Genomic DNA, 24103 nt, shown 5'->3' with positions numbered 1-24103 from the left:
TCATATCAAGTTTTGTTCGCTCAAAATAGACAGGCTCAGTAACAGCAACAAAAAGGACAGGGTAATCTCGTGATGTACAAGAGGAAATTTTAAACATCGCCCAATGTTCGAGAATGCAAGGCGCAAAAACAAAATCTACAGGTCATATATGTACGACGAGGCGTCAGATCAAATTTCGCTCTGTTCCTCGGTCTCAGCCAACCGCAGCGCCTCATCAACGTGAGGCACAAAATGGGTGAGACCACCACACTGTTCCACAATTCCACTTCGCTCAAACATCCGGAACACGTTGGCGTTGGGCACACGGCAAAAGAAAACTCTCACCCCAGTCTCCACATACGCCTGCACGATCTCATAGAGGACCTGCGTTCCGGAACCATCGATGCTCGTTACGCCGTGCACATCGAATATAATATTCTTGTTATACTCCGCAGGACGCATACGCGGACGAGACGGGTGCGTCCGGCTAGATCCATAAAGCTCCAACCGACGGAGTCGGTTCTTCAGATCGCCCGTATTGGCGAAAGTGAGAGGCTCGGGAATCTTGACGATCAAAGCGCCTTCGATGAGTTCGACGTTTTCGCGTTGCAGTTCGGCATTCTCGAAGCGGGTGTTTGTGCCAGGGACCTTGCCGAGGATTTGAATTCGGGGTTGGGTAGCGTGGCGGATGAGGATTATGACGGAGAGGCCGATGCCCATGGCCATGCCGAGTTCTAGGGAGTAGAAGATTGTTGTGGTGAAGATGAGGAGCATGAGGACTAGTTCTGTCCAGCCGCGGAGGCGGAGGAAGAAGATTACGTCGTGGGGACATTCTTCGACAAGGGTGTAGGCGACGACGGAGATCATGGAGGAGAGGACCGCTTTCTGTTTGGTATTAACACAATGATTCTTGGCTGGGTATGAGTTTCATGAGACTTACCGGAAGGTATGAAAGGTATGGTAGTAGCACCAGGATGGCAACGAGGGTGATCAGACTGAGGAAGATGCTGCTCATTGGAGTGCGTGCACCAGTCTGAGCGTTGACCTTGCTTCGGCCATATCCACCGAATGCCGGGAGAGACATGAAGCAACCACCAAGCAGGTTGGCCACGCCCAGCGCTACCATTTCCCTGTTCGCACTCATGTGCATGCCCTGGATACCATCGGGCTTGCTATCACCTAGCCCCTTGGCTGCGACAGAGGACTCAAAGAAGCCCAAGAGAGTAATGATAAAGGCCTTGCTCATTGCCGTACGGATGTGTTTCATGTGGCTGAATCGGAATGGCCAATTAAAGGCAAACAGCTGGCTGGAGGTGATCTCGGTGTTTCCAAGAAGTTCGAGTCCCTTGTCCTCCCAGTTGAGGGTATAGGCCAGGACGGCTGACAAAACGACGATAATAAAACGGTCTGGGAAATATATCACTTGAGGGAAATGAGGCATCATCCACTTTTTCAGCGTCCTGGGAGAAGATTCCGTTAGTTTGATATCTCATACCCAAAGGAATACAATTCTACTCACCGGAAGAACATGATAATAGAAAAGCTGACAAGCGAGACTATCGCCGTGAGTCCGTGGCTACTCCCGGCATTGCGAATAATGAATGTCAGCTTTTCAACAGTGGTACCATGACTGGCTCCAGCATCCTTGGCTAATCCAGCAAGCCCCAATTCCGGGATCAACTGGTCCACGAAGATGACAAAGCCAATAGCCGTGATGAAGCCTCTGAGGAAAGGCCGGCTCAGCACATTATCCAGGAAGCCAAGTCGAGTGATACCCGCAACTAAGATCATAGTCCCAGCCATGGCAGTGGAGATTCCAATGATGATAGCACTTTCCATGAGATCATCATCTTTCGAGCTCCCACTTGGCATACTGGACTTGACAATGGCACCGGTCAGCAATGACCCGGCCGCCTCTGGTCCGACCACCAATAATGGGCAGCTTCCGAGGATCGCATAGACGAAAGGATGAATCACGAAAGAATAGAGACCGTTGACGGGAGGCGCATGGGCAAGGTTTGAGGCCAATGACAAAGCCATTGGGATATAGATGGACGATATAGTCAGTGCGGCGACCAAGTCTCCGCGAAGGAAGGACCATCGATATTGGCTGATCCAGTTGAAGAATGGGATATAATATGATATGTACCTGCAGGAACCCATTAGCTCTATACCAACCATCTCACAGGCGTACGGAGAAAGCCCCCGAGGCTACCGGTGGGAACGGTTTGCATACAATTTCTTATCCTCGTTCATTGATAGAGCCGAAAGAGACGACTTCATTTGCGAGGTATATTCGGAGTCCGGCCGAGATCCTGGGTGGTCTTCTCCGCCGTGGGAGTGACTCGGCGTCGCCCCCGTTTCCTCATCGCCATTGTATCCAAAGTGAACGCTGGATGGTACCGAGTACCCATGTCTCTCTGCATCTTCTGGCCGGGGAGAGAAGGTGCCATGGCTACAGCGTCGTTCACCGCATATCGGGTCCGCCTGATGATAAGACTCTAGTAGCCGGGTTCTTGCGTCTGGCTCGCTCGTGGTGGTGATTCCAAGACCCGGTGTTCCCCGTCCATCGTCACTGGAATTAGGTCCTGGGGAGGCCGTCCGGTTGCCCGGGGTGCGGAAGATGTTGACGATACGGCTCTGGAGAGAGCGGTGTCCCTCCGAGTCCTCGCGGAGAAGGGGACTCGACTCCGACATGGTGAATTATGCGGGGATGAAAGTCAGTCTCAGCCTCGATTCAGTCACCAGAGCTCAAGTCAAGCTCTCCATCTGAGACAGAAGCAACGGAAGAACAAAAAGAGGAGGCCACGGCTGAGACCGAGGATAGCCTTGGGGTTTACCGACCAGCTATCTAAGCAAGGGCGGTGGCAGGAATTAAGTGGTCGATGGAACTTTAGGGACTGACAAATGATAGTGAGAAGCGGGGCCAGTTGGAGCTAACATGATGAGCATCCTCTAGGAAAGTAGGAGAGTCTTTGATTGCATCCACCAAAAACCGGGCAAATAATAGGGCCGCGTCCATTCGAAGCAGTATGAGCTCGTCCGGTCATCTGATTCGTCCGTATTAATCGCCTCTGACGCTCTCCGCTCGGCAATCTTTAGGCGGTGAGCTCTGGCTTGACCAAGGACGGAGGACGGACTTTAACTACTACTACAGTAGCCATGGACTGTATATCATTTCACTATACGGAGTTTTAGTTGGTCTATTCCTATATAGCTCCTATATATCATCGTCGCTTCACCCAGAATTCAATGAGCAGACCGAATTGCTCAAGCTCTTCGGGACGATAGTAGTAAGACACATAGTAGATGCAAATAATATCTTGTAAAAGAAGTAGTTAGACTTTGAAATCGAGACCCAGTCTCTCAAGTTGGACTTCAGAGTGTTAATCTGTCATCGTTTGCCTATTTCCCTCCACGAATCTTATGGGGTTGTAGTTTTTCTCGTCTACGACTTGTAGTCTTGAACTACTCCGCCTACACCTTCCTTTATCACATCACGTGACTTTCTTCGATACTGGCCAGGTCCCGTGACCGCGGGCAATGTGGGTTTTGAGCCCGCCACAAAGAGCGATTTCAGTCGTGCTTTTGCTTCAAAGTCCCTCGCTCGAGACCCTATCTTCCTTCGCTTTGCTCAGATCCGTCTATTCAAGGTTCGAGCTCGTCATACCTCTTGGACTGCCGTCTTTCCAGTCCTCCTTTTGCCCGAAAATTTCTCTCTGAAAATCAGACTGCAACCCCGCCAAAATGTCTTTAACAAATTGCCGTTTCTACGAGGATAAGTACCCCGAGGTTGACAGCTATGTCATGGTCAATGTCAAGCAGGTACGAATATGGTTTACTCTTTTGCATGCACCCAGGATATTTTCACCTAACATTTTTGCGTGATGGGGGTAGATCGCCGAGATGGGCGCATACGTGAAGCTGCTCGAGTACGACAACATCGACGGCATGATTCTACTTTCCGAACTGTCGCGGAGACGTATCCGTAGTATTCAGAAGCTCATTCGCATTGGGCGGAATGAGGTTGTTATCGTCCTCCGTGTCGATAAGGAGAAGGGTATGCTTGCAACAATATCATGATGCGAAGGAAAAGCCCAATTGGCTGACTCATGGGTTTTGCACAGGCTACATCGATCTTTCCAAGCGTCGTGTCTCCCCCGAGGATGTGATCAAGTGCGAGGAGCGTTACAACAAGAGCAAGGCGGTGCACTCCATCATGCGCCACGTCGCCGAGGCGACTCAGACTCCCCCTTGAGGACCTCTACCAGCAGATCGCCTGGCCCTTGAACCGGAAATACGGCCACTCCCACGATGCTTTCAAGATTTCTATCACGTATGTGCTGCAATGTCTTGTTTTCGCCCTTGAAAGGAGACCTACTAACCATGGTCTATATCTTACAGCAACCCCGACGTCTGGAACGAGATCGAGTTCCCCAGCGAGCCCGTCAAGAAGGAGCTGCAGCAGTACATCAGCAAGAAGCTCACCCCTCACCCTACCAAGGTCCGTGCCGATATCGAGGTCACCTGCTTCGGCTACGAGGGTATCGACGCCGTCAAGAAGGCTCTCCGCACCGCCGAGGCCAACAACACCCCCGAGAACCAGATCAAGGTCAAGCTGGTTGCTCCTCCTCTTTACGTCCTGACCAACCAGTCTTTGGACAAGAACCAGGGTATCCAGATGCTGGAGGCTGCTATTGAGAACATCACCACCAATATCAAGGAGGCCGGTGGTAACTGCACCGTCAAGATGGCGCCCAAGGCCGTCACCGAGCACGATGATGCCATTCTCCAGGAGCTCATGGACAAGCGCGAGCGGGAGAACATGCAGGTCAGCGGTGACGAGGACGATTCCGAGAGCGACGAGGGTGTTCCCGAGTAAACCTATGCAGTCTACTTTCATACCAAGGGGCGTCCAGCGTTGCTTCGCCGCTCGCGACCCGCGCAAGGGACAGAGGAGGGGAAATATGGGGAAGACCGGGCGAACTGGATAGAGAAAAGCCATGCATGTTTACGCGATCAATGAGATGAAGAAAAAAAAGGCTTGATGGTCTCTTACGTGCTACGGGGCACGATTGCAGTCAGATATTGCCTTTGATCCAAGAGCATTCGCCTGCACCTCGGGTCCGGGGATGATTCTATCATGTCCCTTTCGACGCAGGCGCCATGTGCCAGTCGATAAGGGCCTCATGCTTCGTGCCCTTTTCTTTGATGGTTGCTTGCATGGAACGAGGTGCATGTTCTGATGTATATTTGTTGTGATGCAACCGAGATGTTCAATGCCAGTGATGCTTCTAGAGCTTTCTAAACAATCCTTAAACGTAACTTGAATTTCTTCGAAACAAAAAGATTGACGTACGCGGAGATAGTTAACCGGGAATGGCCCAGAATGGCTTTGATAGCGGGGAAAACTTACGCGTGTGGCTTCGCCCGCCGATCGTCCTCACCGCGCTTCTACAGTACCCCTTGTCAACCTGGAGTCTCTGGTTATTTCTCGGACCTAGTCCCCTGTACTACCCTTGAAATACTCAAGATGGGAGTTCTGAATGATCTTTTCGGTTTTAATCGCGAGGCGCATCATCGCGCAGCGGTCGAGCGTCGCCGACGTACGTCATGATCAACACAAGCTGTGTTCCACCACTAACCGCATCGCAGTGCTTCCTACCCACGCCAACGATGAGAGTCAGTCGTTGGAGTCCTCAAAAGAGATTGCCAAGGTTGCTCTGCGACTGAAGTATCAAATTGAACAGGTGGTCTCCTGTGAAGTCGATGAGAGCACCCTTACCAACCCAAACAGCCGGATTATCTCCCAGGGTGTAATCGAAACAGCCAGGCAGGCCGGTGGAGAGGACTACAAGGCCTGTGTAGTCTTTTGTCTGCTCATCTGTCTGCGATGGTTCAAGATGCAGTCCAATGTCGAGTTGTGGGATGCCGATCTCCATCTTGGAAGAGCTGTGGCTTGTGAGGTTATCGCGAAGCGCATGTACGAGCTCTCTCATTGGCCACAAACTTGATGAATCGAGATTGCTGATTGATTATCTGTAGCATCGAGAGTGAACCTGACCAAGACTATCTGCTCAAGAATATCCTCTTGAAGCGCTATTCTATCTTCACTGAAGGGGAGGAGACCGCCCCTGCCAATGTCATCGAGCGCTCGGTTGATCTCCACGCGCTCAGAGTCATTAGCTCTGCTGGCTACCAGAAATGTATCCAGTATCTCTGGCGCGGCTGGATCTGTCAAGAAGAGGGCAATCCGACTAACTTCGTGGAATACAAGGACAAGTCTAGCACTGATTACTGGGTTCATTTCCACCCGGATCGGATGAGGACCCCTTTATACCAGAATATCTGTCAGATACTCTTCTCGCTAATCTACCTTGTACTCTACACAGCCGTGATCAATACTGTCAACCCAACTGGAGACTTGGACACGGTGGAGTGTATTCTTTACCTGATGACACTCGCGTTCATATGTGACGAGGCAGCAAAGTTTTGGAAGGTGGGACGGAACTATCTCGAATTTTGGAATGCCTTCAACTCAACACTTTACACTTTGCTTGTTATTTCATTCGTTTTGCGTGTCGTCGCTTTGGCACATTCCTCATCAACTCATGACGCAGAACGGCAACTCTATAACGGCCTGAGCTACAACTTCCTCGCTTTCTCGGGCCCCATGTTCTGGATGCGCATGATGCTCTACCTCGACTCTTTCCGATTCTTCGGCGCTATGTTTGTTGTTCTGCGTGTGATGATGAAGGAGAGTCTGATTTTCTTTGCTCTGCTCTTCGTTGTTCTTGCTGGTTTCTTCCAGGCGTTTATTGGTATGGCTCAGGTCGATTCCGATGTCGATATGACCAGACCTATCATTCAGGGCATGGCGAACAGTGTCATGCAGAGCCCTGAGTTTGAGATTTTCCAGGATTTTGCTTTTCCCTTTGGCATAATCCTCTACTATGTCTTTAACTTTGTTGTTATGATTGGTAAGTCCTTGGGTTTCCTCCAAATCTTCCAGAACTTCTCTCTAACAGGTCTCCAGTTCTGTTGAACATTCTCATTGCACTTTACAATAGTGCGTATGAGGATATCTCTGGCAATGCTACCGACGAGTACATGGCAATCTTTGCGCAAAAGACCATGCAGTTTGTGCGAGCTCCAGATGAGAATGTTTTCATTCCACGTGAGTCCCTCCTCCAATCTCTGGGCCTACAAGAGCAAGAACAATCCACTGACCCCTTGCAGCTTTCAATCTCATCGAGATCCTGTGCTTGGTAGCTCCATTCGAATGGTGGCTCTCGACGAGTGGCTATGCCAAGCTCAATGACGTTGTCATGGGTGTGCTCTACTCGCCTCTACTGGTATTGACCGCGTGGATCGAGACTCGCCAGGCGACCCGGATCAGATGGAATCGGCGACACGGCGAGGAAGACGATGACTGTGAGCAGGAGTGGGAACATGTAGCCCAGGATGTAGATTTTGATCTCGATGATAGCTGGAAGGAGGAGGTCAAGCAGAGCACTCCAGACATCAGGGTGGACAGTTGCACTTTGGAGGTCCGGCAGCTGAAGGAGCAGGTTGCTGCGCTGACAGAGCTAGTGGCGAAGCTTACTGAGAAGACTGAGAGGGCGGATGGAGCGAATTGAGGAGAAATTAGTTGAGCTAGTCTGAGATTTAGGATACTTTGTGTAAGTGGATACTGTAGAATTCCATGCCCGCTCTGGCCAATTTTCTACATACCCACCTCACTCGGATATATATCTCAGCCCTGAGTTCCCCGACCACCTCGCTATGCCATTCGAATTATTTCAACTTAGACCCGTCCACCCAATAGAGTTCATTGTCAAGACAAACAAAAACAAAGCAAACAATCCTTCCCATCCACCCACTCTAGCAAAAATCACAATCTCTCCCCCAATGCATATCCAAATTAAAAGCAGCAAAAAAGAAATGATCTCAGGTTATCTGTAGGAATAGCCGAACGCGGGGGTCGAACCCGCAACCTTGAGATTAAGAGTCTCACGCTCTACCGATTGAGCTAGCCCGGCAGGGCTGGTTGAAGAGCGAGGAGTTTTATGGCTACATGACCCTGCGTTGTGGGGTGGAGACTTTTGATGGATCTTGGGTTCGGATAAGTCACGTGATTCAATGGCCTGGGGCAGGAATTTGATTGTTGAGAACGCAGTGGATGGTGCAAGGCCATTAAATGAAACGTGGAATTGTTGGAGCAAACAGGATTTAAAATGGTATGAGTATGCTTGTTGAAGTGTCTCAAATGTGGGATTGTATAACAAAGCAATTCTTGATTCTTTCCAGTACTACCACTGTACGGAGGTCCATCCAAAAAGTATTGCGCAGCGCACGTACCACCATTAAATTACATTAACGTACTACATAGTATAATTTACCGGCCTTCCTTATATTCGTTCCCCCCTTCTAATTCAATGATCTTCTTGATATGCGTGGGTATACGCTCAATCCAAGCCTGAATCTTTTCCTGCGGTAGCTCTTGCCAGGTTTTATTCCATATAGCAATAGCTTCCTGTCTAGACTTAGGCGCTCCCTTTCTAGTAGTCTTTCGTTTCATCCAAGGCCACGCAGGCTCAATAGCATTGAGATCAGGCGAATTTGGGCACCACACTAATCGCTGCACCTGAGCTGCATCAAATACTCGCTGTTGAATATAATGATTATGCGCTGGAGCTTTATCTTCCTGTACGATCGTTTTTGGCCGCGTTGTAGCGCATTCCTTAGCAAAAGGAATAAGCTTTGGTAGAAGAATCATCTTTTGATAGCGATACCAATCAATTCCACCCTTAGATCCTCGTGAAAGCTTTCCATTCTGCTTATTGAATCTCCAGGTAGGCTTTTTACCAGCAGGCTGTCGACGAAGATTGATACGCCGTACGCCAGTCTCTAGCTCCCACTGTTCGCGTAGAATTGGTTCGATCTCTTGATTAAGAGCTTCAATCTCTTGCTCTGCTTCACGTTTTTGTATAGCAGTTTCAGGGCACCAACAGTGACAAGGGCCTTTTTTATCGTAGGTAAAACAGCCCCAAAACATAAACTCAGAAGAGCCTTTCCAACGCTCACGAATACACGAGCGTAGAAATGCTTCATCCTTAGAACGCCAAACACGATAACCACCACGGCGATGTAGAAGAATAACCGAGGTTTCATCAGAGAAGATCACATTCTTCCAATCGTCAAGAGTCCAGTGCTCGTGAGCTAAGCACCAAGCTAATCGTTCAGCGCGCATCTTCTTCGTCAGTCCAGGCTTCCTCGTCGGTTTCGTCTTGCGTAAACCGGCCTTCCTGAGGATAGTCCAGACAGTAGAGGATGAAATTTCGATCCCTTCCTAGCTAAGTTCTCCAGCAAGATCAGCGCATGTTTTCTCTCGACCAAATCGATCAAGGCGCACCTTCGACAGAATAGTGTTAACCGTCTAAGGATCTTGCTTAGTTGGCCGACCAGAGCGAGCACCGTCTTGAACGTATTCGTCGGTGATCTTTGTATAGATTGGGTCAAAACCGCGCTCTATCGCGCGCGCGTAGATACGATTAACAGTAGCAATTGATAGATCTACTATCTTCGCGATCTCAGCAGACGTTTTCGTCGTATACGCCCTTAATGCGACGACAGTCACACGATCAGTAAGGGTTGATTGTTTTGGCATAATGGTAGATGTAGGCAGCAGTAGTAGTAGATAGGTAGTAGACAGAAGATGAAGGCTATTCTATTCAGGGGGATTGTGTGTATTCGCTTGGTATAACGCTAGTGGTAATATAATGGTGGTACGTGCGCTGCGCAATACTTTTTGGATGGACCTCCGTACGGAGTAACCGTAGACATACGCCACTATCTGCGCAGCTTGCAATGCCCGATCTTACAGGCTGGAGGCCAGGGCCCACCCTTACATAAGCACCTAGCGCGTCGGGGCGGCGAACCCTCTGGAAACCGAAATTATATCGAAGGTGGCTTCTTCGATTTGGACAATCCCACTTGGACGACTTATCTCTTGCGCGGCTTCTGCATGCGTTCTTAGGTCGTTCTCTACTGGACCCTGATTGTGGTCACCCGTTGCCAAAATGTGAGTCTTTGCCTTCCATCAAGCCCCTACTGCCCAGATAGGAGCCCGTTTCTCGATGCTAAACAGTATACAGGGCAAAACTCGCAGATGACCCCCAGATTCAACATGCGTCCCTGCACATCCCCCCTCCCCATCCAATTGCATACCTATGTTTGGCCATTCTTGATAATCTGGCCCGTGTTCTTTGCCTTCTACCTCTCCCCCGAGCGCTATGATACCTATATCCAGGGTCAGGAATGGACCTTCGTCTTCGCGGGGTCCATCATCACGGCCCAGTCGCTGTTGTGGTTGATGACCAAGTGGAACATCAACATCAACACCCTGTTCACTTCTACCCGCGCCAAGTCCGTCGACACTGCCCACCAGATCAAGATCATTCCCATCATGAACGCCGGATCTGCCGAGATCTGCCCCATTATTCGCGACAACTCCGGTGGCAAGAAGACCGTCTCGTTCCTGTTCCAGAAGCGTCGTTTCCTGTTCTACCCCGAGACTGGCACCTTTGCCCCATTGTCCTACGCCCTTGATGCCGAGCCCAAGCCAGCCCTGAAGGAATTCCAGCAGAGCAAGGGTTTCACCACCAAGGCCGAGATTGACCGCGTGCAGCACCACTATGGCGATAACACCTTCGATATTCCCGTTCCCACTTTCGTCGAGCTCTTCCAGGAGCACGCCGTGGCGCCGTTCTTTGTGTTCCAGGTGTTTTGCGTTGGACTGTGGATGCTAGATGAATACTGGTACTACTCGCTGTTTACGCTTTTCATGCTCGTCGTCTTCGAATGCACTGTCGTTTGGCAGCGCCAGAGGACCCTCAACGAGTTCCGTGGAATGAACATTAAGCCATACGATGTGTGGGTGTACCGCGAGAACAAGTGGCAGGAAATCACTAGCGATAAGCTTCTCCCCGGCGACCTGATGTCTGTGAACCGTACCAAGGAAGACGGTGGTGTCGCTTGCGATATCCTTCTGATCGAGGGAAGTGTGATTGTGAACGAGGCCATGCTTTCTGGAGAGAGTACCCCGCTTCTCAAGGAATCGGTTCAGCTCCGACCTGGCGAGGACCGGATTGAGCCCGATGGTCTGGACAAGAATTCGTTCGTGCACGGAGGTACCAAGGTCCTTCAGATTACTCACCCCAACTCCAATGGAGAGGACATCTCGAAGAGCTTGCCCAATGGTGTTACTTCGCCCCCTGACAACGGTGCCGTGGGTGTTGTTGTGAAGACCGGCTTCGAGACCAGCCAGGGTAGCCTGGTGCGGACCATGATCTACTCCACTGAGCGTGTTTCTGCCAACAACGCCGAGGCTCTGCTGTTCATTCTCTTCCTTCTGATCTTCGCAATTGCTGCCTCGTGGTACGTCTGGCAGGAGGGTGTGCAGAAGGATCGCAAGCGTTCCAAGTTGCTTCTGGACTGTGTTCTCATCATCACGAGCGTTGTTCCTCCTGAGCTTCCCATGGAGCTGAGCTTGGCTGTCAACACCAGTCTCGCAGCTCTTAGCAAGTTTGCCATTTTCTGCACCGAGCCCTTCCGCATTCCGTTCGCTGGCCGCGTTGATATCGCCTGCTTCGATAAGACTGGTACCCTCACTGGAGAAGACTTGGTTGTCGATGGTATTGCCGGACTCACTTTGGGTCAGGCCGGTGCTACCGTTGAATCCGATGGCGCCCACACGGATCTTTCCAAGGCATCGCGGATTGGTGCCGATACCGCTCTTGTGCTTGCTAGTGCCCATGCCCTGGTGAAACTGGATGAGGGTGAAGTCGTTGGTGACCCAATGGAGAAGGCTACTTTGCAGTGGCTTGGCTGGACTCTTGGTCGGAACGATACCCTTACTTGCAAGGGATCCGCCCCAGTTATTGCATCCCGTCCCGTTGAGTCTGTTCATGTCAAGAGAAGATTCCAGTTCTCTTCCGCCCTTAAGCGCCAGAGCACTATCGCCACCGTCACCACCACCGAGCCCAAGACCTCCAAGAAGAGCAAGTCTACTTTTGTTGGTGTTAAGGGTGCCCCTGAGACTATTCAGACCATGCTTGTCAACACCCCTCCGAACTACGAGGAGACCTTCAAGTACTTCACTCGCAATGGTGCCCGTGTTCTCGCTCTCGCATACAAGTATCTCTCCACCGAGTCCGAGCTTTCTCAAGGCCGTGTGAACAACTATGTCCGCGAGGAAATCGAGTCCGAGTTGATCTTCGCTGGCTTCCTGGTTCTGCAATGCCCTCTCAAGGAGGATGCCATCAAGTCCGTCCGCATGCTGAACGAAAGCAGCCACCGTGTTGTCATGATCACTGGTGACAACCCTTTGACTGCCGTCCACGTCGCCCGTCAAGTTGAGATTGTGGACCGGGAGGTTCTTATTCTGGATGCCCCTGAGCATGACAATTCCGGAACTAGACTAGTCTGGCGTACTATCGACGACAAGTTGAACACTGATGTTGACCCAACTCAGCCCCTGGACCCGGAGATTCTGAACACCAAGGATATCTGTGTTACTGGTTACGCCTTGGCTAAATTTGAGGGCCAGAAGGCTCTCCCTGACTTGCTTCGCCATACCTGGGTTTATGCCCGTGTGTCCCCCAAGCAGAAGGAAGATATTCTTCTTGGTCTGAAGGATGCTGGTTACACTACTCTCATGTGCGGTGACGGTACCAACGACGTCGGTGCCCTTAAGCAGGCCCATGTCGGTGTCGCTCTTCTGAATGGTTCGCCCGAGGATCTGACCAAGATCGCCGACCACTACCGGACCACCAAGATGAAGGAACTGTACGAGAAGCAGGTTGGCATGATGCAGAGATTCAACCAGCCCGCCCCGCCCGTACCCGTGCACATTGCCCACCTCTACCCTCCCGGTCCTTCCAACCCGCACTACGAGAAGGCCATGGAGAGAGAAATTCAGAAGAAGGGTGCTGCCGCGGTCGCTGCCGCTGCCGCTGCCGCCGCCAAGTCTGGCGAAGAGATCCCGACTATTACCTCGCCCGGTGCCCAAGCACTGCAGCAAGCCAATTCCAACCTGACTCCCCAGCAACAGCGCCAGCAGCAAGCCCAGGCTGCCGCTGCCGGTCTTGCCGATCGCCTTACCTCGTCTATGTTGGAGGCGGAGTTGGATGAGAGTGAGCCACCCACCATTAAGCTGGGTGACGCTTCCTGCGCCGCGCCTTTCACCAGCAAGCTGGCCAACGTTATTGCTATTCCGAACATTATCCGCCAGGGTCGTTGCACTTTGGTTGCCACGATCCAGATGTACAAAATTCTTGCTTTGAACTGCTTGATTAGTGCCTACAGTTTGAGTGTCATCTACCTTGATGGCATCAAGTTTGGTGATGGTCAGGTTACTATCAGTGGTATGATGATGAGCGTCTGCTTCTTGTCCATCTCTCGCGCAAAGGTATCTAAATCCTCCTTTCATATGCTCGAATTTCTCATGCTGATTATTTTCTATCTAGTCTGTTGAGGGTTTGTCCAAGGAGCGCCCGCAGCCAAACATCTTCAATGTGTATATCATTGGCTCCGTTCTTGGACAGTTCGCTATTCACATCGTGACTCTGCTTTACTTGACCCAATACGTTTATAAGATTGAGCCGTAAGTTTTCACCCGGATGACACTGAGGATTCTTTTGATACTAACTAGTACCACAGAAGAGGAGACAATATCGATCTCGAGGGCGAGTTCGAGCCTTCCCTTCTCAACAGCGCCATCTACCTGCTCCAACTGATCCAGCAAATCTCGACCTTCTCCATCAACTACCAGGGTCGTCCCTTCCGTGAGTCTATTCGCGAGAACCGGGCTATGTACTGGGGTCTGGTCGCCGCCACCGCTGTCGCCTTCTCCTGCGCCACCGAGTTCGTGCCCGAGATCAACGAGAAGCTGCGTCTGGTTCCTTTCAGCACCGAGTTCAAGATCACACTCACTGTGCTGATGATCTTCGACTACGGCGGTTGCTGGCTGATTGAGAACGTTCTCAAGAACTTCTTCAGCGACTTCCGTCCCAAGGATATCGCTGTTCGCCGCCCTGATCAGCTGGAGCGTGAGGCCGAGCGCAAGGCTAAGGAGGCGGCCGAGGCCGAGGCCGAGAAGGAGCAGCAGCAGAAGATCTAGATGTGATGAGACGGGTGAAGATTTAACTGTCTTTTCTGTATTGTATACATAGAGGGGAAGATTGGTCCATAGAACTGCATGACATCTAATACATGGTTCTGTCGAGGTTATTGATTGAGAGCCCCATCGCTTCATTATTTGCATATTCGATTATTTCAATCGCTTTCCTTTTGGATTCCATTCATCCTTGATGTGCCAACTTGACGCCGTATATAACTTCAGGACTTGGGGAGGACACGGACAAGGCTCCAAGACCGAAGAGCCCCACCCCCGAGCTTCTGCCTAGAGCCCTGGACCCTGAACATCTTAAGAGCCTCCCAGCTTCCACAGCCTTTTGTTCTCAATTCAACCTCTGCACATCTTGGTTCAGTCATATCCACTGCCATGCTTTCAGAACTTCCAGAAGAAATACTCTGGCTCATCTCCAAGCAGCTCGAACATCAACATGATCGGCTGCACTTGGCAACCTCATGCCGTCGACTCTACGGGGCACTGCACTCGTCCATCTTCTGCAATGTCAAGCTTTGCGGTTATGCTTGGGGAACTAAAGATACGCCATCTAAAAATGCGCCCCAGGTATACCACTTCCTCTCCACGATTGCCCGAAAGCCCAAATACGCAAGCATGGTCCGGGTGCTGGACTTGGGCTCCTGGGAGACTGAGAGGACTTGTGACGCTCACGGGTATCCAAACGACTTTGATTTCGACCGTGACCTCACGGAGAAGCTGGTACGAGAAGCAACTAGTGATGAAACTCAGCAAGAAAAATGGGTCAAGCACCTCGAAATGGGAATCACAGATGCCTGGCTAGCCTTGCTCATTCCAAAGATGACCAACTTGCGCAAAATCAGCATCGTCTGGACTGGAGATACAGACTATGTCACCAACATGTTTGTTAAAGTTGCCAAATCAGAGACTCCCGTCTTCCCGCATCTCGAAGAGGCCTGGTCCGCGCACTGGGATACGGAGAACGGCGCAGAAACAGAACTGATGCTGCCGTTCTTCAAATTTCCTTCCATGCGAAAGATAGGTGGCTTTATGCTCTATGATGGCTTGGATTGGGATGATGAATACGGCCAAAATGAGCCTTTCAAAGACGTTAATATTGGTTGTTCAAGCATCACCGATATTGATTTGAGAATGACCAATGCAACGAACGGATTACAGACTTGGATACGAGCCTGCAAAGCGCTGAAAACCTTCAGAATTGGCGATGGCGGGAACATGGTATCATACGATCCATCTCATCGGGGCAAGCTGTATGAGGCTCTCCTATTTCACAAATCAACATTGGAGGCGTTATCGATCAGCGATGACAGCGGCGGTTATGAGTCCGACGAAAACGAGAACTTATTCATGGGGTCATTTGCAGACTTTACGAATATGAAAATCCTACATATTGCTTGCGAAAGTATCCTGGAACGGGATGATGAAGGAAATCCGACACAGAACCTAATGGATGTGCTTCCGACTTCCTTGGAACTCTTATCCCTATACGACTCTAATGGGACTTTGTTACAGTGGTGGATCGAACAGTTTGAGCTTCTACTGGATTCAAACTTCTGTCCGAACCTGAAAACCATTTGTGTTGAAGTCTCTAGCTTCAGACGACCTGAGGTTACTCCTCAGGAAGAGGAACTGAAGCGTCGATGTCAAGAGAGAGGTGTTTCATTCCTGGTTCTTGGTTCGGGATCCGAGGAGGTAGTAGATTACTGGAATTCGGTTTGGCCTTGCGGTCAGCTCTTTGAGCACCAATATTAGGACTCAATGATTTTATTAGATATGAAATCGGAGGGTATAGACCTGGGGAGATCAAATATGAAATCAATATCTTTCCCACTGAATCAGATAGCGTTCATGTACGGCATTTTGAAGCGTCTATTATAACCCCCTCCCCAATCTCGACGGAGTATGCCAAATAACCCGGCAATCGGTCGAGAGCTCAATTACTGTCAATCAACCTTTCTTCACATACTTTGTTCTGGCATCAAGGTCCTTTGAAAGAAAAGTATAGTTTTTCCATAAATTAAGAATAAGATTCTTGATATAAACCAGCATCTTGAGAGCGTCTTCAAGCCCCGGGTCTTTACAAACCACAACCCCACGCTGACACCCCCCCACTTGGGATGATCTCATCGCTACGGCTGTCCTTTCTTCGCCAACAATCTCCTCTTTCACAAACTCTCCCATTCCTCTCATTTCCACAGAATTGCTTTACGACACTTATTTCTTCCAATATGGCGCCTAAGCAGACTCTCCAGTCTAAATACAAACTACTCTCCGGCCATGAGATTCCGGTCCTAGGTTATGGGGTAAGCATTCGTTTATTGCATTTGGACGTGAGTAATGGTTAACACGTCATGATAGGTGTACATGATGTATGTATCAAACGAGAAAAAGATTATTTTCAAGGCCTAACTGACAGCTTTAGCCCCCCTTCTTCAACTGAAAAGGTCACCTTGGAGGCTTTGAAGGTTGGATTCCGACATGTACGTTCATCCCAGTCGGCAGAGTATATCGATGCATAGCACTAAATATGTATCCCAGGTCGATTCGGCAATTATGTATCGCAACGAAAAAGGTTGTGGCCGGGCTATCCAGAATTCAGGACTCGACAGATCCGACATCTTCCTTACGACCAAGATCCCCCCGGAATCAATGGGCTACGACGATACAAAGCGGGCCATTGATTCGAGTCTCCGCCAGGCAGGACAGGAGTATTTCGATCTGTAAGTCTCACTTCCATCTTCCCAAACCCCCTTCACTCTAAACATGTTCAATGAACCGGGGCTTACACCCCTTATTTAGCATACTAATCCACGCCCCCTACGGCGGCAAGGAAGCCCGTCTAGGCTCCTGGCGCGCCCTCGTCGAAGCCCAGAAAGCAGGTAAAACCCGATCAATCGGTGTATCCAACTATGGCATCCATCATCTCGAAGAATTGGAGGAGTATATCCAGAGTGGAGGTGGCGGCGAGATCTCCGTGGGTCAGTACGAGTTACACCCTTGGCTGGATCACTCGGATATAGCAGAGTGGTGTCAGAGTCGAGGGATTGTAGTTGAAGCGTATTCTCCCCTGGCACATGGGACGCGGTTCCGAGAGCCGGTGCTGAGAAGTATTGGGGGGAAGTATGACAAGTCGCCTGCGCAGGTGTTGATTCGGTGGAGTTTGCAGATGGTAAGTAGTCTATGGAGGGTCAAATGCTGTGGTTCTATGTGGATAAAGAGAAGACTAATTCGGTATATTAGGGCTTTGTTCCACTGCCAAAATCTGTGACGCCAAAGCGTATCCAGGAGAATTCGGAGGTGTTTGATTTTGAATTGGATGAGGAGGATATGAAGTCGTTGGATACGGGCGAGTATAGTCCTACAGACTGGGATCCGACTGTGGATGAGGACTAGACATGTAGTCATTTCTGTGAGAGGCTATATTAGGAGTAGTGATACATAAAACACAGTCAATATGACCCTGAGTTTGTTAGAATTAATATTGAAGCCGTCGAATCGTGTGGAGCCTACCTATCGGGCTTCTATGTAGTGGATTTGTCAGGGAGTCCGGAGGGGCTACCGAACCATCGCGGGGTTTGCGCCTCCGGCGGAATTTATTCAACTCTGCTTCTTCGCCTTCTACTCTCCTTTATTGTACTCTTTACCACCCCCCGGCTACATGAGCCGCTTGAGAAAAGGATAGACCCAAGATTCCCCTGGTATCCCGCTGATCACCGCAATCATGAAGTTGATCCTCTCCACCTCGTAAGTCGCCGCCCCTCTCAGTCCAGTCCAGCTTGCGCCGGAATATCCTCAACCAACGAGAAACGAGAACTCAGTGACTGACGCGCTGTGCGCACTAGCAATATTATGAACGGAGGCAGACCGTCTGTCATCCGCTCGCCGCTGACGCAGAAGTCCAACATCGAGTTGATAACGTCCCTGCGCTCGAACTTCCTGGCTTCGCAAGTGCTCGACGACGGTACGAACGGGACCAACGGCGATGCGAACGGATTACACCCTGAGAAACGTGATTATTCTTCGTGGACGGTGGATCACGACGGGGCTCTCTACATTCCGGCCGTGGATTTCTCACAGCATGGACTGGCCGAGGAGCGGGATCAATACGATATCACGGTGAAACTATTCTATCTACCAGGGATTCCAGCCTCGAGACGCTGCGCACACACAAGGGAAGCAATTGATCTGGTATTGAAGGAGCTACATGTCAAGTCTATCGATTTGCTGATAGTTTCGTTCCCGGGGATTCTATTTGATGCGGACGACGACAGCGATGAGGAAGGGTCTGACGCTAGTGGGGAGGATGACTTTGACAGCATGGTGCAGACGTGGCGAGTGCTTGAGTCCCTGCATGAACAGGGCATGATCGCGCAGTTGGGCGTCGCCGAGTTCGGCAGCGAGCGGCTAGCGCGCTTCCTCCCACATACCCAGCTCAAGCCTTCGGTGGATCAGATCAACCTGAAGGACTGTTGCGTGGTGCCCAAGTCCCTTATTCTCTATGCCAAGCAGGAGAAGATCCAACTCTTGACCCACAATGATTGCAATGATATCCTTCCGGTCGGCACGACACGAGAGCTCTTGGGGCCGGCGGATAAGGGAGGTGCAGGCATCCTGGCTTCGACGCCAGATGCTAACGACGGAATTCAGGGACACGTCGAGCCGCAATGGGTGGTCAAGTACACGGCCGTGGTGAAGGATCGCGGCGTGGTTGAGAACAAGGGATATTTCGCTCTGGCAGATGTCGGCACATGTGTCAAGTCCCAGTCATAATGGAACGAGGGGAAGGTGGTTGGTTAAGATGAGTGGTCGTCAAAAGAGGTTCAGGTTTCTTTTTTCATGATTCAGCGTTGGCGTTTTTTGCGAGGGTCCAGATGAGACGAAATCGTTTGCATCCGCCATTCGGACAATGTATATTGAAGACAAGGGCAGTCCCCTTATCCAATCATGCTCCGCTTGCGGCCTCTCATCCGCACGTCCTCCAGTCTCTTAAGCGTAGATCCAGTTCCCTTGTGGCTCTCCCGATATCCATGCAGTACCTCCTCGAAGAAGGGCTCCGATCGGGGGTGCGTACTTCCAATAGCACGCTCCAGGACATACAAATCCACCGCGCGGTCCTCATCCTGCGTACTTTGCCCTGCTAGACCAAAGTCGATCAGGACAACCTCGCCCTCCATGGAGACACCCGTCGGACTGTCGGTAATATCCTGAGCAGGCGAGCGCAGCATCAAGTTACTCGTAGTCAAATCTCCATGCACGACACCAGCCTTGTGCAAACCACCGAGTGTATGTCCAATCCGCTTCATCAAGCCCCGCACCCGATCTTCCTCCTTCTGGAGCTGAGTCTCATCCAACGAAGCAGCATTCTTCTTCATCCATGCCTCCCACTGCTCAAGAACCACTCGCACCACGGGTCCTTCAACCCATTCCATCATCAACCACGCCCCTCCCCACGCGCTCTCCTCCGCGCCTTGTCCTTCCCAGTCCATCGCTAGCACGGCGGGGACACTCACCCCTTCCCGGACCAGTTTCACTAAGCATCGCGCTTCTTGGATGATGCGCTGGCGAGTCAATCGGCGGTCGAGAATGGGGTGGCGGTAGGGCTTGGAGGGGCGGACTTTGAGGGCTGCTGGGATGGAGGGGTCCAGAGAGACGGTTTTGTAGAGGTGGGCCTCGGCACCTTGGACGAGGAGTGTCGGGGCTGGGGTGGTGTTGGTGAAGGGGGAGGGCAGGGCCGGGGGTCTGTATTCGTCGGCCATTGTGGTGAGGAGGAGGTCGAGCAATTGAGGATGTGGGTGTAGAGGGTTGATGTAGAGATGGAGGTGGAGGAGCAGTTGGAGGTGAAAAAAGTTCCCGGAGATGGGAAATGGTGGGGCACTACCAACACGAATTGGCAGAGATCTGATAATCTATTGAGTTATCCTATCAAACTTGTATGAAAAGCCATTGAATCTAAAGAGAAAAAAATGGATGGTTGCTTTCAATTGTCCAATGTTGTATGTCTGTTGGGCATATCTTCTCTGGTAATACTAACCCAGTGAGATGTTAGGATGGACCATTTACATCGAAAGTAATTTCATGAAATAATCTATTTCGATGCAATTGACACTGCCAAAGATTGAACTACTGCAGAACCTTGTATCAAATCATCTAATAGAACCTGAGATAATCTGAATGAAAGAAACTGTCTATCCGATCTAAAGCCTCACATCCCCAATCCCAGCCCTTATCAACAACAATTCCCACCCTCAATCAAACTCACATTTAGCCTTATTCACGACCCTCACCACTTCCCATGGCATACTCAAAAACGGACAATGCCCCGAATCAATCTCCTCAGTAACAAACCTCCCCCTCCCCTTCCCCCCAGCATCCAAAGCATCTTGCACCATACACCGCTGCAAAGGCAACAAAATCGCCAAATCCCTCTTACAAAACACATACATCGTGGGTAAATCCATCCACGGAGCCCCATTAATCTTCCCAGGCCCAGCAACCCAATTATGCGTAACATTCTCTTTAGCCAATTCCCCCGCTACCACCGGATCATCGATATCATTATAGAACGAAGCGGGCGCATTCCTCGCAAAGATAGTTCCATCCCCGTTACTTCCTACGTCGACTTCGCCCGGTAAACCGTATTTGGTTATCACGTCTTCGAAGGTGTGGCCGGGTTGGATTAGCCATGCGCTGAGGAGGAGTAGGGAGACGATGCCGTTGCCTTTGTGGTTCGTGTGGGACTGGGCGTAGAGGTCTTCAGTTATTGCTTCGCAGGCGACTATTCCGCCGTAGGAGTGGGCGAGAACGAGGATTTTGTGACCTTCATTGATGAGTTCCTGCGCAGCTGTGCGGACGGCGGCAATGTCATCGTCTCGGGTGGCTTTTGGGGACCGTTCGTCGCCGCAACTGGGGAGGTGTGGGCATCGAACAGTGTATTGTTGGGACTGGGTGAGGGCGTTGATGAGGGGTTGCCAGCTCGATGGGAGGAAGAAGGCGCCGTGGATAATGAGGATTGCTGTAGGTTTTTGGCTAGACATGTTGATAAAGAGGGTTATTGCCCCTGGTGGTTGTGCCTAGGATTGGCGGATACTTGAAGTAGATCGATGCTACACTTCGTGATGATCAGGCTTTGTCTTGATGGGACCCCGGGTGAGCGTGTATTCAGTCTTATATAGGTCTGTGGAATCAAGCGCTTTTCAATGATGTTTGATCGGCATTCGGGGCTATGTAAAGCACCGTCAATACATCAGAAGGGGCCACGTCTTTTGGCCCCAAGGTGTCCTCAAATCAGATCAATTATTTATGATCACATTGTACGGTGCTGACAAGATGACCTTTGAAGGTTTCCACCATCTACCATCTAGAAGCTCCACAATTGGGGGGGCCTGATCGACTTTCCAGCATCGTTAAATTGCTTATTTTTCCCTTGTAGAAGCGAATTCTCTAGCGCGGGATCCGTTGAGAGAGTCCTAGATTGAGGATTGATATTTCAGGGTTAAGGAAAGAATCAAGAACTCGTGTATTTCTTTGGTTTGGCAAGACGTTAGAATGTTGAAGGTGATCAGAGTGATCTATAATGGGTTGGAGTACTACAGTGATAGCCAATCGGAAACGTGTATAAGCACTGTTGGAAGAACGGCATTATACGGCTTGAACGATATGAATAACAAACGTTGAACAATGCATACATCACAAGAGTGAAGGGATAATCAAATTACGAAGGACCATTTGCTTCTCAACCAGAGCACCGCAATCTGGCATTGGCAGGCACGAGGGATATGTACAACTCTCCGAAGACATCGTGGAACAAGGTCCACGATCGAAGGTAGTATAAAGCCAGTGTACACAAAAGAATAAAAGCTTCATTCCAACAAGAAGCGACAAAAAGAAAGACGGTATGACCTACTCAATAACCTAGGTCCAAGAGTACATCATATCCAAAAAAGGGTCTTGACCAAAAGAAAAGGCTTTGCAGCCCAAGGAAGGAATGTAGAAGAAGAAAGAGAAACCAAAGGGGGCAAAAGATGAAAGGGGACCATATATCAATTTCACGACCAACTCGCTCAAACAACATCACATCAAATATCCTGCTGAGACAAGAACAAGACAGACATAAAAAGGCACTACCACGAGAAACTCTCCTCAACATAGTCAATATTCGAGTTAGCCTGTCTCTTGCGGCACACCTTGCGGACATCATCGCTCAAGCCACCATTACCACAAACCAACACGCCCATGGCACCGATCTGATTCTCAGCCTCCATACCAACAAGAGTGTCGATGTTCGGTCGGCCAGGGAACATCTGCACGGTCGCAGAGGGACTCTGGATCTCCTTGGTGTTACGGGGCCGAGTGACGAAAAGCATGATACGGAGGACTTCGCGGCGGCGCTCCATGGCCAGGATACTGGTCATCCAGGGCCGGATCCACTCCAGGTGCTCCGGGGATTGAATGATCCAGACCAAGGTCAGCCGGCGGGTTGCGACGGTGCCGTCGGCGAAACCGGCGACCAGGTGTCGGACGAAGGGGACGTGGTGTGTGATACCCACGCCACCGGCGAACAGCATCACCGTGCCGTAGGAGTCCATGGAGTGGATGTTGCCGTATGGTCCTTCGGCGTAGGCGCGTAGGGTGATGCGTGAGCCGATGGCGTTTGAAGCACGCTGGAAGAGCTTATCGGTCATGCCGGTGCGGCGGCGAACGAGCAGGGAGAGAGTTGTCTTTTTCGGTACGCCGAGTAGATCTTGTCTGGCGATTGGGAGGGACTTCTCGCTGGGCATGGTTTCCTCGACTTCGCTCCAGCCGACGGAGAAGGGGTGTGCCGTCCACCAGCCAACAGCTGGGATGTAGAGGTAGATGTGCTGGCCAGGCTTGAAGGTCCAGGGGCGAGCCATGCGGAGACTGATGCGCATGCAATCGCCAGGCATGGCCTCAATGGTTGCAGTGGTGGACTTACGGCCGAAGTTGCGGTAGATGATACTGAAGAGACGAGTGGCACGCTCTAGGGCCCAGAGAACAATCGTGGCGAGAAGATACTTTTGAGCAGCCAGGCCATTCAGATGCACCCATAGGAAACCAAAGGATACGGCGGCAATGGCGATGTGAAGGTGGAGGAACGTCTCGTAGAAAGCGTGACGAATGGCGGATGGCGAATGCAGCATGAGGGCCGTGAATGCAGCGGTGGCCACCAAGCCCGCAAGGAGGAAGCTGCTGGAAGCCAAGGCTTTTGCAACGATATTCCAGCCCGCTTCCTGGCCCTTGGGAATTGCCCAGGCGAATGTGTGAGCGAGAGCCTCGAGCACCACAATACGGCCTAGCCAGCGGTGGAGGAGGTTCCATGTGTCGTAGGGAACGTGCAGCATAGCGATCAAAGGGTTGTTGCGGCCAGCCATGATGATCAGAGGAATCAGGTTGACAGTAGCCATAGTGCCAGTACGGTTACGCACAATGCCTGCCAGAGTGTCTTCCTCGGAGTTAAAGGGAGTAGTCACTGTGCAGAGGACCACATTCATGGCAACGACACCGACAATCAGGAAGCCATGGAACCGACTGGGCAGGGTTCCCATGTTAATAGCCGATGAAAGCTGGAACTCGCGATTGTGGCGGGTGCCGAACAGCGGAGCATAGATCAAGTGCTCCTTCAGCCAGCAGAATTTGTCGTGGGCAGGTACAAAATACTTCTGCTTGTCATCGGTGAAAGTGGCCAGTCGTCGCAGGTGGCCAGAGAATCGAAAGGCGAGAGACCAGACAAAGTATGCTGCGGCAGCACAGCCAAGTGCAAGGATGGTGTAGCGTGCCAGGTCATCATTATAGGCTTCATACCACATCTCCATGGCACTGTTCTTGCCTCCTCCTCGCTTCTCGATAATGATTTCTTGGGCACTGCCCAGTCCCGCGAGGGACAGAGCCAGCAGCAGGGATTGCATGATGGTACTG

The 24103-nt window shown here is 50.9% G+C and overlaps 10 protein-coding genes across 10 annotated transcripts; 6 read left to right on the top strand and 4 right to left on the bottom strand.

Annotated features, from left to right (window-relative positions):
• Positions 1-168: 168 nt before the first annotated feature.
• Positions 169-2676, bottom strand: N7473_007149 (SulP family inorganic anion transporter; the record flags this gene model as incomplete). The annotated part of the gene is made up of 4 exons (XM_057153089.1): positions 169-864; positions 920-1439; positions 1499-2128; positions 2216-2676. The coding sequence occupies 4 exons, from the start codon at positions 2674-2676 to the stop codon at positions 169-171; spliced, it is 2307 nt and encodes a 768-aa protein (XP_057007427.1).
• An 872-nt stretch (positions 2677-3548) lies between these two features.
• On the top strand, positions 3549-5291 carry N7473_007148 (translation initiation factor eIF2 subunit alpha). The gene is made up of 5 exons (XM_057153088.1): positions 3549-3804; positions 3877-4039; positions 4107-4207; positions 4239-4315; positions 4384-5291. The coding sequence occupies exons 1-5, from the start codon at positions 3727-3729 to the stop codon at positions 4859-4861; spliced, it is 897 nt and encodes a 298-aa protein (XP_057007426.1). The 5' UTR covers positions 3549-3726; the 3' UTR covers positions 4862-5291.
• Positions 5292-5512: 221 nt separating this feature from the next.
• Positions 5513-7619, top strand: yvc1 (putative potassium ion channel Yvc1; the record flags this gene model as incomplete). Its single annotated transcript, XM_057153087.1, has 5 exons — positions 5513-5585; positions 5635-5962; positions 6025-6959; positions 7016-7156; positions 7219-7619. The coding sequence occupies 5 exons, from the start codon at positions 5513-5515 to the stop codon at positions 7617-7619; spliced, it is 1878 nt and encodes a 625-aa protein (XP_057007425.1).
• A 2347-nt stretch (positions 7620-9966) lies between these two features.
• Positions 9967-14385, top strand: N7473_007146 (ion-transporting P-type ATPase SPF1). The gene is made up of 4 exons (XM_057153086.1): positions 9967-10063; positions 10137-13450; positions 13509-13645; positions 13702-14385. Exons 2-4 carry the CDS (start codon positions 10151-10153, stop codon positions 14159-14161), a joined length of 3897 nt encoding a protein of 1298 aa, XP_057007424.1. The 5' UTR covers positions 9967-10063; positions 10137-10150; the 3' UTR covers positions 14162-14385.
• Positions 14386-14545: 160 nt separating this feature from the next.
• On the top strand, positions 14546-15922 carry N7473_007145 (uncharacterized protein; the record flags this gene model as incomplete). Its single annotated transcript, XM_057153085.1, has 1 exon — positions 14546-15922. The coding sequence occupies one exon, from the start codon at positions 14546-14548 to the stop codon at positions 15920-15922; it is 1377 nt and encodes a 458-aa protein (XP_057007423.1).
• Positions 15923-16398: 476 nt separating this feature from the next.
• N7473_007144 (aldo/keto reductase) lies at positions 16399-17563 on the top strand (the record flags this gene model as incomplete). Its single annotated transcript, XM_057153084.1, has 6 exons — positions 16399-16473; positions 16529-16539; positions 16593-16650; positions 16709-16890; positions 16970-17339; positions 17411-17563. 6 exons carry the CDS (start codon positions 16399-16401, stop codon positions 17561-17563), a joined length of 849 nt encoding a protein of 282 aa, XP_057007422.1.
• A 328-nt stretch (positions 17564-17891) lies between these two features.
• On the top strand, positions 17892-18940 carry N7473_007143 (putative gamma-cysteine synthetase regulatory subunit; the record flags this gene model as incomplete). The annotated part of the gene is made up of 2 exons (XM_057153083.1): positions 17892-17914; positions 18013-18940. The coding sequence occupies 2 exons, from the start codon at positions 17892-17894 to the stop codon at positions 18938-18940; spliced, it is 951 nt and encodes a 316-aa protein (XP_057007421.1).
• Positions 18941-19104: 164 nt separating this feature from the next.
• On the bottom strand, positions 19105-19926 carry bud32 (serine/threonine protein kinase BUD32; the record flags this gene model as incomplete). Its single annotated transcript, XM_057153082.1, has 1 exon — positions 19105-19926. The coding sequence occupies one exon, from the start codon at positions 19924-19926 to the stop codon at positions 19105-19107; it is 822 nt and encodes a 273-aa protein (XP_057007420.1).
• Positions 19927-20415: 489 nt separating this feature from the next.
• Positions 20416-21204, bottom strand: N7473_007141 (alpha/beta hydrolase; the record flags this gene model as incomplete). Its single annotated transcript, XM_057153081.1, has 1 exon — positions 20416-21204. One exon carries the CDS (start codon positions 21202-21204, stop codon positions 20416-20418), a length of 789 nt encoding a protein of 262 aa, XP_057007419.1.
• Positions 21205-22290: 1086 nt separating this feature from the next.
• On the bottom strand, positions 22291-24093 carry N7473_007140 (ferric reductase family protein; the record flags this gene model as incomplete). Its single annotated transcript, XM_057153080.1, has 1 exon — positions 22291-24093. The coding sequence occupies one exon, from the start codon at positions 24091-24093 to the stop codon at positions 22291-22293; it is 1803 nt and encodes a 600-aa protein (XP_057007418.1).
• Between the last annotated feature and the right edge of the window lie 10 nt (positions 24094-24103).

Source organism: Penicillium subrubescens (genome assembly GCF_028828155.1).
Source record: "Penicillium subrubescens strain IBT 31985 chromosome Unknown utg000005l_segment0_segment0, whole genome shotgun sequence".
NCBI lineage: Eukaryota > Fungi > Ascomycota > Eurotiomycetes > Eurotiales > Aspergillaceae > Penicillium > Penicillium subrubescens.
This window is presented reverse-complemented; position numbering and strand designations above follow the sequence as displayed.

Excerpts from the sequence above, each read along its gene's own strand:
- N7473_007148 (XM_057153088.1), top strand. The coding sequence starts at position 3,727 with ATGTCTTTAACAAATTGCCGTTTCTACGAGGATAAGTACCCCGAGGTT. Across the intron at positions 4,208-4,238 it reads TGCACTCCATCATGCGCCAC|GACCTCTACCAGCAGATCGC; the intron begins GTCGCCGAGGCG and ends CTCCCCCTTGAG. Across the intron at positions 4,316-4,383 it reads GCTTTCAAGATTTCTATCAC|CAACCCCGACGTCTGGAACG; the intron begins GTATGTGCTGCA and ends TATATCTTACAG.
- N7473_007146 (XM_057153086.1), top strand. The coding sequence starts at position 10,151 with ATGACCCCCAGATTCAACATGCGTCCCTGCACATCCCCCCTCCCCATC. Across the intron at positions 13,451-13,508 it reads TGTCCATCTCTCGCGCAAAG|TCTGTTGAGGGTTTGTCCAA; the intron begins GTATCTAAATCC and ends TTTTCTATCTAG. Across the intron at positions 13,646-13,701 it reads TACGTTTATAAGATTGAGCC|AAGAGGAGACAATATCGATC; the intron begins GTAAGTTTTCAC and ends CTAGTACCACAG.